This window comes from Aulonocara sp. 'chitande type north' Nkhata Bay, linkage group LG11, assembly GCF_057382095.1.
Source record: "Aulonocara sp. 'chitande type north' Nkhata Bay isolate Kocher_YH1m ecotype deep benthic linkage group LG11, A_spYH_male_GT1.1, whole genome shotgun sequence".
In the NCBI taxonomy this organism is placed as follows: Eukaryota; Metazoa; Chordata; class Actinopteri; order Cichliformes; family Cichlidae; genus Aulonocara; species Aulonocara sp. 'chitande type north' Nkhata Bay.
Genome location: NC_141354.1, coordinates 4958914 through 4969838, shown reverse-complemented (window position 1 = coordinate 4969838; position 10925 = coordinate 4958914). Strand labels below are relative to the sequence as shown.

At 43.1% G+C, this 10925-nt stretch overlaps 1 protein-coding gene across 3 annotated transcripts in view; it reads left to right on the top strand.

Annotated features, from left to right (window-relative positions):
• The window catches only part of grik2 (glutamate receptor, ionotropic, kainate 2), a 346386-nt gene that overhangs the window by 189010 nt on the left and 146451 nt on the right, over positions 1-10925 (top strand). For all 3 annotated transcript variants that reach the window (XM_086310278.1, XM_086310275.1, XM_086310277.1), the window contains exon 8: positions 8113-8256. In XM_086310278.1, coding sequence (XP_086166404.1) covers positions 8113-8256 — 144 coding nt within the window. The remainder of the gene's footprint in view (positions 1-8112; positions 8257-10925) is intronic.

Here is a 10925-nt window from a genome sequence, read left to right as displayed (position 1 = left end):
TGCGGGATCCCCAAGTACTTGTAACTGTCCTCTATGTCTGCAATGTTGCCTTCTGGTAGTTCAATCCCCTCAGTTCTGACTACCTTCCCTCTCTTTGTTACCATCCGACTACACTTCTCCAGTCCGAACGACATTCCAATGTCATTGCTGTATAGCCTGGTAGTGTGGATCAGTGAATCGATGTCTCGTTCACTCTTGGCATACAGCTTGATGTCATCCATGTACAGGAGGTGGCTGACAACTGCTCCGTTCCGTAGTCGGTATCCGTAGCCAGTCTTGTTAATGATTTAACTGAGGGGGTTCAGGCCTATGCAGAACAGCAGTGGGGACAGAGCATCTCCTTGGTAGATCCCGCACTTGATGGTGACTTGTGCTATGGGCTTGGAGTTGGCCTCTAGTGTTGTGCGCCACATCCCCATTGAGTTCCTGATGAAGGCTCTCAGGGTCCCATTGATCTTGTACAATTCTAGGCATTCCAGTATCCAGCTGTGGGGCATTGAGTCATAGGCCTTCTTGTAATCAATCCAGGCAGTGCACAGGTTGGTCAGTCTGGTCTTGCAGTCTCGGCTGATTGTTCTGTCTACCAGTAGCTGGTGTTTTGCGCCTCTGGTATTCTTGCCAATTCCTTTCTGTGTCCCGCTCATGTATTGACCCATGTGCCTGTTCATCTTAGCCGATATGATGCCTGACAGGAGCTTCCATGTAGTACTGAGGCAGGTTATTGGTCGGTAGTTGGAGGGGACCGGTCCCTTCTTGGGGTCCTTGGGGATCAGGACCGTCCGGCCTTCAGTTAGCCATTCCGGGTGTATCTCGTTAACTAGCAGCTGGTTCATTTGTGCTGCCAGACGCTCGTGGAGTGCAGTCAGCTTCTTCAGCCAGTAGGCGTGAACCATGTCGGGCCCTGGTGCTGTCCAACTCTTCATACTGGAGACCCTTTCTTGGATATCTGCCACTGTGATGGTTACTGGACCCTGTTCAGGGAGGTCGCTGTGGTCTGCCCTCAGATCCTCTAGCCACTGAGCATTGCCGTTATGGGTTGCATCCTTCTCCCATATGCTCTTCCAGTATTGCTCCGTCTCCAGCCTTGGTGGTGCTGTTCTCTTATTGTTCCCTTGCCACTGAGAGTACACCTTTGCTGGTTCTGTGGAGAACAGCTGGTTTATTCTCCTGCCTTCTATCTCTCTGGTGTACCTCCTCAAGCGGCTGGCCAAGGCTGTGAGTCTTTGCTTGGCAGTTTCCAAGGCCTCAGGTATGGACAGCTTGCTGTATTTCTTAGGCACCTTATTCGTCGCACCTTTCTGCAACTCCGTTAGTTGGCTAACCTCTCTCCGTGCTACTTTGATCTTGCCCTCTAGCCTCCTTCTCCATGGAGGGTACTGCCCCTTGTGGCTGTTCAACTTGTAGCCAAGCATCTCACTGATCACTGCTGCCGTATTGTAGATCAGCTTGTTAGTGTCGGTAATCGTGGTTGTAGGTATTGCCCGTAGTGCTGCATTAACATCATCTAGCAGACCTTCTGAGGGTACTTCACGTAATCTTGGTAACCGGCTACGGGGGATCCAGGTTTCAAGCTTGGCCATGATCCTATTTTTCAGGTCAGCTCCTCTCGCACTCAACGATCCTTCTCCTATCACACTTGGGGCTATGTACCCAATCTCGGGTGGGGGTGATGATATCTCCCCCCTGACCTGGCGTCCTGACTCCTCCTTGCCGTAGCATTTGTGTTGTACCTCGTCAATCTCTAGCTGTGAGAGCAGTCCCTTCTTTCGAATGTTGGAACACTGAGCTACTAGTTGTTTCGCCGTCATTGTGGATGTTGGGTATCGAAGAATCCATAGGTCCCTCATCCTATTCATGTAGCCCCTTCCGCCGGGGTTACTTGCGTAGTAGCATTCCAACAACGCCCTGTTTTCGTCCCTTGCCCACCGATGCCTTCTTGTTCCAGTAGCCCACTTTTCATCAGGGTGCCCTGGTTCCTCAACACCTGACGCGGACCTTGTTGATCCGGGCGACGTCCGAGCCGGCATGCCTTCATATTTATCTGTCTCGCTCATGTCTGCGGTAGGCTTGCTTAGCATAGGGGGTCTAGCCTTAGGACCCTTACTGGATACAGACGCCCCAGGCAGGAATCGAACTTGCGATCCTCTGTTCCAAAGGCGTGTAGTCTAACCACTACGCTATCCAGCTGCTGGATAGCGTAGGTTATATATCTATATATATATAGATATATATATATGTGTATATATATATCTATATATATATAGATATATATATAGATAGATAGATAGATAGATAGATAGATAGATAGATAGACATATGTGTGTATGTAGGCTGTGTGTGTGTGTGTGTGTGTGTGTGTGTGTGTGTGTGTGTGTGTATGTAGGCTGTGTGTGTGTGTCTGTGTGTTTGTTTATCTGAATGTGAATCTCTACTAAAACGTTAAGTGGCAATTATCAGGCCAGCAGTTTCAAACACTGTGGGGTATATGAGAAATACATGTGTGTAATTCTAACCATCACTTGAGTCTGGTCAGTGAGTCAGTGCGTTTATCCTTTGTTATGCCAGTTTTCCAAACCCTGTTATGAACCTTTATTCTCAAGTTAGCTTCTCTTCCTCCCTGCAAGGGAGCATGCATTTACTGAGAGTAGTCTGCAAAAAGCTTCAGGAAATTATCAGCCCATCCCCAGTGTGGGGAAAGCTGTTTCTTGCCATTTTGTTTCCATGGCAATGTTGATGAGCTGGTTGTTTAGTAGGGATGTGGGTTGGTGGCTTGGGGTGCAGGGAACCTTTGCAGCTTCCAAGTCCACCTGGGTATTTTAACAATTCATAAAAGTGTTGAAATCAATCTGAGCTTAGGAGATTTAATTAATCTTCCCGACTCTCAGAGTGAAAGAAAGAGAGCGGAAGAGATGGAATGAGAGAGGGAGAGACAGGTGGAAAAATAGACAGTCTAAGGTTTAACGCTCATATTGGCTGACACAAGGGAAAAGCAGCTTTTAAAGCATTTAGCTGTAATTTCATTCAGGAGTGACATAATTGATTTTAATGAGATGTTTATGGAGTGAAGTGCCGGTGTTGCTAAATCATTTGCAAGTCTGCCTGACGGGTACTTGTGAGGCTCGCACCAGGGAGAAGCAGAGAGGCACACAAACCTCTCCTGCCAGAACTCCTCCAGCAATTCTCAGCTCATCTTTTCTCTTTCCTGCACACCACTTAATGCATTTGGCTTCTTCTTATTTTAATTAAGAGCACATTTAAATTAAATACTTTTTTTATGACTTTGATTAGGCTTTTGTACAAGTTCACTTCTAGTCCTGCTGACTTCTCCTGTATATAGCATACACGGTGTAACTGACTGACAGGCTGTCACATTGCTATTATGAGTTCCCTCTGGGCCTGTGTGCTTTATAACAGAGAGAATAGATGGCATCATGACAGAGTGCAGCTCCTGCCCTCAACACTAAAAGGAACACTGCCTGCAATGAAAATGGCAGTGGAGCTGAATTCTTTCCATTCAAAAGCACAAAGTCGTGTTGACTAAAGTGCCCATTTAAAAAGGTACAGCCCACTGAACGGTCATTATGATCTCATATACACGAACAGTATCACTTCTCCACCCACTGGCAGGCTTTGTTGTTTTGGAATAAAAATAAATGTGTTTTTTAGGTAGCAGAGTGACGACGCCACCAGAGATTATTTAAATACATAATCTGAATCGTCCTTCATTTTTCAGTATTAGGACTGAAGGGTAGCACGCCTTCTGCATATCTGTGTATGTGTGGAGTTCTCCCTGTGAATGTCCGGGTTTCTTCTGGGCACTTTCTTCCTTAATATAAAAACATGCATGCTACATTAGCAGTGCTGTGTTCAAGGTACACAAAATATCAAAGTACATAGAGTATATTGCAGGAAGCCTGCAGTTACAGACAGAATATTATAAGGATGGGTCGGGTGTATCCTTCGTGGCCCACGATATCCCAGAATTCATAGCGCGTCCCAGCCAATTCCAGTTTTCAACAATGGCGGCCGCTACTAAGTTTTTAATATTGCTCCTATTAATCTTTCTGGGTCACAAAATAAACTTTAAATATATTTTCAGGCAAGAATGTAGCTGTGTAAACCTCAAATATCTGCTCGGTTTATCAAGATATTGCATATTTGCAAAAGTGCTCCGACATTTTCGGAGACGTCTGCTACCCACCAGCTCGATAGCTGACCAGGAGCTCGAGGGTCACTGGAGCCCCCGAGAACAGTGAACTCCCGGCACATTGTTCTCAAACCAACCCATTTGCTACTCAGGTTAAACATGATATATAAGTCACTTAGACAACCTAAAAATCTTATTGTTTGGCTTTTTCAGTGTTTTATTTGTTTGTATGTAAATCGGTTTGGCTGAGATTAAAGTTATTAGATTAGATTAGATAAAATTAAACTTTATTAATCCCCCGGGTGGGTTCCTCTGGGGTTTTCACACAGCTGAATAAACCTCCGGGCCACCCGACCTTCTGAGGACCTGGCCCACGTAGAGCAAAGGACAGGTCCTCAGGAGGATGCAGCCCATGAATTTGGACAGCCGTAATATACACAAATCATTGAATATCAGGATTCCAATCATTTCCATGACAACAGGTGTGAAAAACCAAGGACTGCTTCTACAAACAGGGTAAATGTTACAAGTGTTGAAACTGAAAAAAGCTAAATTATACTCATCAAACTATATGCATCAGAAAACAAAGAAATGATATAAAGTCGCTCTAGTAAATTTATGCTACATACATTCAGCAGCCACTTTACTGCATAGACCTGTTCAACTGCTCATAATCCTAAAATTTCTAATCAGCCATTCACATATCTTTCTTATAACTTTCTCCAGAACCAATCACTACAGACCCCAAACTTCATGTGGCCACCTGATGAGCTCAAGAACAGTGTGTAGAGAGCTTCATTGAATGGGTTTTCATGGATCAAGCCTTAAAGCGCAGTGGTGTAAAGACGCCACCACTGGACTGTAGTGCAGAGAGGAAACGTCCTCTGGTGTTACAAGTCTGACAATCCGGTGGCTTGGTGGTTGCCAGTAGAGCAGTACTGGTCTAACTGCATTGCAACGGTACAGTTTTGTGCAGGGGGGAATTTTGATGTGGGATTGTTTTTCAGGAGTTGAGCTTAGTTCCAGTGAACACAAACCTACAACCTGCATATGATTTTTATCTGTCCAGTCTGATATGCACTAATCTGAAGAAGTGCACATTTGGAGGGCAGAGAGGTCATGTGAATCATTTTACCACTCACACTGGAAAAACAAGTTGAAGTCATACATGTCACAGATTTTTACACATTTATTTATATGTGTACTCCTAAGTGCCAGTCCTAGGCCTGCATGAGTAAGTAGGATTGTGCCAAGAAGAGCATCGACATGGCCAAATAGCGCTGGTTAACAATGACCACCATGGGTTCTGTTGGCCTACAGGGTGCCAGTGCAAACTGTGCTACTGTTGGACGAAGACAGTGAAAGAAGAAAGGGAGAAGCCATGTTAGAAGGCAGAGGGAAAGTTCTAGAGTAGGGACTTTAAATTATTACATGTGGTAAAGGGAGAAACCCATGATCAAGAGGAGGAAGATAGATATACTGTGTGTGCAGGATACCAAGCACAATGACACTAGCACTAGTTCTGACATGATCTAGATTTCTTACCATGACAGGACACTTTGAATCCATTTCTGGTGTGAGGTGGGTCATCTTGAACGAGGACTATGTCAATAGTGTTGTAGAGATGAAGACAGTGCCAGACAGACTCCTGAGACTCCAGCCTAAACTCGGAGGGGAGATGTTGAATGTTCTCAGTCCTTCAGGTTGGATAGCAAACGAGAAATTCTGGAGCAAGTTGGATGAAGTGGTAGAGAGTGGAGTGACCTCCTCCCCCACAGGATGGACAAGACTAGAAATGGTTTCAGCTTTAAAAGAACTTGGTATGGGTTAGAAAAAAACGATTGGTTTATGTTACAATGATTGCTGGTTCTTTTAAAACTCATTCTTGGGTGCCATAGTGACACATCGCTGCTTTGACAACCCGTGTGCTGCATACATAAAATATTTTCCTTAATAAAATGCATTTTTTTAAAAGTTCATGCTGTCGAAAAACAAGAAACCCCCGCAAATATGTTGCATTTCTTTGACTATCTCCCATTTGCTGTTAGACTGCACTGATTTAACGTGAAGCATTAGCAGTTCTGTAATCAGAGTGGATCATACTCATCCTGACTCTTCAGAAGAATAGTGTGTTAGAGTATGCTAACCCCCAGCACACAAGATCAACAGCCTCCATTGACACCTACACTAAAATAAATTCACACTCCCATTTGCCTCAACACCTTCTTCTAACACAGATTATTAGTACCTCACACTCCTCCAGGCACACACTCAAGCCAGTTTGCATTTTGAAAAGCTCACTGACTATCATTGATTTAAGTGCATCCCTGGACACTTCCTATGGATATGAATATAACTGCACACAGCCACACATGAACAAACAAAAACACACATGAAGTCTTAAGCTGCAGCACTGTGACGCTCAATCAGGGCTCAAATGTGGGAAAATAACAGGTTTGATAGGTTTGTTGTTGTTTTTTTTCCAGTAGGACAGAGCCTTCCCAAGCACCCTAGGGTATGATTTCTGTGCAACAACTGAGGAGAGCTGTTGTGATTGCTTTTCAATCAAGCGAGACAAACGTTAATTTAACCTCTTTTTTTCGCAAGGAGCTGCAGAATTATAGGCTTCATTTGTGAAGTGTGTATGACTGGCACTTTCTGATAGCTTCAGCAATGGTCTTCTATTTAGACCGACTGTCAAGAATTCAATGTAGGAATATACTGACAGAAATAAAGGTGGTAACGTCTTCCACGCACAGTCTGTGAATCTTTTGTCATATCACGCTTTTGTTTCTCGTTTGTTTCACTTGTCTCAATGGTTTGTTGTATCTGTATTAAATCAAATCACTGAACAAAAAGAGATTCTGTTAGTAACGCCATGACAACACTACCCAAACCCTCAGTTACAGGCCTCACGTGCCTGATGTAAGTCAAACTCACAGGAGTTAGATTCCTGGTTTCAATATCCTCATCGGCTGCTGCCTTTGCACATGGATATTATCCAGCTTGCTCCCACAGTTCATCGACATGCTTGTTAGGTAAACTGCTGATTCTAAATTGTGGTGTACGAGCATGAGGCTGTCTCTCTGTGTTGGGCCAAAGCTTTAGGATGTGCCTTGCCTCTTGCGCTCTATGAGGTGCAATATGTTCCAGGCTGGCTACAATCATACACATTTAAAGGACAGCTGCTTACTCGGCGGCTGCTCAACTTTCTAACTTTAAAACAGAAATGTTGTTTGGCTTTCAGCCGTCATGTTCCCAACTGCTGGAGTCAGGTCCTGTCAGAGCTTAGATATATGTAGGACTCTTCGTTTTTCCACTTCTTTACATAACTTATTTATTTTTTATATTATTCAAACAATTTTTTTTAAATTTTCCCCATATTTTTTATTTTGCAGACGACTCACATTTTCTTCATAACAACAGCTTAGTTGGATGTAAACACATAATAATTCATTACTCGGTTATTACTGGAAACCTCACCGGGTTTGTGTATCTCAAATTGTCTGCTTGTTGTGGCTTTTTTTTTTTTTGAGGTTCTGCTGAGTAGCAAGATTTAGAGTTGCGTTTAAATAATCTTTTTTTCAATGAAAATGAAAGATATATAGTGTATGTTCTCATGAACTTGGAAAACCTCGAGTTTGATTAAATATTCTTCTTTTATGTCAGATTTATTCCCATATTACTTTTTTGTTTCCCCTGTCAGAATATATTGCTTCTTGCAAGCTGCTTTCAGAAGTCTCTTATCAGTTCATAAGACACTGGCAGTAAAATATTCAGGGGCATGCCTATGGCATGAAATATGCAAATCTATACGTGAGCTTTGATGTGAGGCGTTGATTTGAGCGTCACAATATTGATATTTTCCTTACTTTGGACAAATCTTTGCTGGTGTTATGAGCTAATGTGTCATGTGCTGTATTCCCAGTTAATGATCGTTTCTCCCTCTTTGTCTTGGTTTGCAGACGGATGCTGCACTGATGTATGATGCTGTGCACGTGGTGGCCGTTGCTGTGCAGCAGTCTCAGCAGATCACTGTCAGCTCATTACAGTGCAACCGACACAAGCCCTGGCGTTTTGGAAACCGCTTCATGGCCCTCATCAAAGAGGTAGATGCTCGTCTACCTGCTCTTCATTCCATCGTCCTCCTTAATACACACAGCGCCTTCACACAGAAAACACACACTCTCAGGAAAGCTGACAGAAACAGCATGTAAATAAGGCTTAGGCAGTCGAGAAGAAAGATAAGATAAGATAAGATAAGATAGAACTTTATTAATCCCTCGGGTGGGTTCCTCTGGGAAATTCGACTTCCAAAAAAAGCACAGCAACGACCGAAGTTACAGTTACACAACTGTTATATATATATATATATACACACACACACACACACACACACACATATATAAATACAGAGACAAATATAAATAAAATATACAAAGGGGATAAATAGAATAAATAGGAATAAAAAATAAAAATACAAGTGAATTGCACATTTCAAGTATTGAGTCTATTGCACTGTTGACTATTTACAAAAAGTATTGCACAAGGTATTGTACAGTGAGGTGCAGAGGCACTACAGCTTAGTTGTTCCCCCCTCCTTTGTCCTCCTGTTTCCCCTCCCTCTCCCCTCCAGAGAGGAGTTAAACAGTCTGATGGCGTGTGGGACAAAGGAGTTTTTAAGTCTGTTAGTTCTTGTCTTGGGGAGAAGCAACCTGTCACTGAACAGACTCTTCTGGTTGTTTATGGCCGTGTGCAGAGGATGCCCAGCATTGTCCATAATGTCCATCAGTTTCTTTAGGGGAAAGGGAATATGAATAAATAGAAATTATTTATCCGTGTATTTATTTATATGGAAATCATTTTTCCTAGCGTCTGCACATGCTTACACCCCTGAGGAGGGCAGCCATATTGGGCCGGTTGTCTGAATTTCAGCATTAATCATCCAGGCAGAAACAAAGACACTGCATCATCTGAATTTCTGTTAATTGCTCCAGCAGTTTGCAGCATGGGTGAAGCCAGATGAACAATCTACAGCTTCCTGTCTGTGGAAAATATGCAGATTATCAGCCTATATTTAGGACTTGATAACTCTCTAATCTCCAGTAGTTTGCAGAGATCCTGACACTATTGAGCTGACAAACACATGAGAACTATGGATGTACTTTTATTCTTGCAATATTTACAATATTCTAACAAATGAATACAAAAAGTGCCTTGAAATAATTGAATTGACCTGAGTTGAACTAAGTATCCAGGTTCTAGTATGCTTTAGCATTTATGAAAACAGTGTTATCTGATGCACTGGCTTACATAAAAAAATTATTGGGATGTACACAGTCACAGGATTGTCACATAACACTATCCACAGAATCTTTGCTACATCTAATCTTTACAGAAGCATTCAGATGATAGTAACTACACAGTTGCAAGAAATGTATGAAATGTATACATAATTCCCATGATTGCACCACATATTTCACAACTTCAATAATATTAGTCATTGGTTTGGCATTCAGACCCTCAAGGCATTTTTGGTTTATTTTTTTAAACAGGACATCACATATTGAGTTATGGATTAAGAAACCCAAGACAATGGTTTCTTAATGACATCAGTGGGAGAGTTCTGAGGCAAAAACCAAAAACTCGAAAAAGCAGTGAAGCCAAACGTTTGTTTGACCTCAAGACTTCCAGTCCATACTCGGCACAGATGTTACTGTATACTATGCTGTCCACTTGGTAATGGCGTTCCATGTATGCCCTGCTTGCTGGCATCTTGCACCCTGCTGTTATGTGCTGGATTGTCTCAAGGTACTTGTAGTTGTCCTCAAGGTGGACAATGTTGCCTTCCGGTAGTACGATCCTCTCAGTTCTGACTACCTTCCCTCTCTTTGGTACCATCCGACTACACTTCTGCAGTCCAAATGACATTCCAGTGTGATTGCTGTATATCCCGGTGGTTTGGATCAGTGAATCAATGTCTCATTCAATCTTGGCATACAGCTTGATGTCTTTCATGTAGAGGAGGTGGCTGATGATTGCTCCATTCTGTAGTCGGTATCCACAGCCAGTCTCCTCAATAATCTCACTGGCCTTCTGTCAGCCATTTTGGGTGTTTCTCATCCATTAGCTGCTGGGTCATTTGTGCTGCCAGACGCTCGACGAGTGCAGTCAGCTTTTTTTGCAGTCAGCCAATCATGTCGAGGCCTGCTGCTGTCCAACTCTTCATACTGGAGACGTGTTCGTGGATTTCTGCCACAGTGATTCTTACTGGAACTTGTTCAGGGAGTCCCACAAAATTGATTTTGTTCATCTGAACCTAGACCATTGATCAACAACCACTGATCAATGACCATGAGTACCATTCGCAGAGAGTTGGGGAATGGCTGCAATCACAGCATTGTAAGATGGTGACAGATGTACCCTTAGGCCCCTCCTCCATTCAGAGATGGTCTTTCCCTTTTCATGTAAATGGCCTCCTTGACTCCGCCCTCAAACCAGCGTCCCTCCCTGTCCAGGATGTGAACATCCTCATCATTGAAAGAGTGTCCACTGGCCTGTAAGTGTAAATAGACTCCTGACACGTACGGGATCACTACAGGTTTTCTCTTAGGGAGCGGTTGTCCTTCTTCTCTCCTGGATCATCTGCAGCTTTCTTTTTAATCTGTGAACTTTATATTTCATTTTTTTAAACTGGAAAAAGTGTTGGGGTTTTAGGAGCTTTCTTTAGGAGCCTTTCTACTGATCTTATCTATTTCTGATTTTATCTGTTTTGATT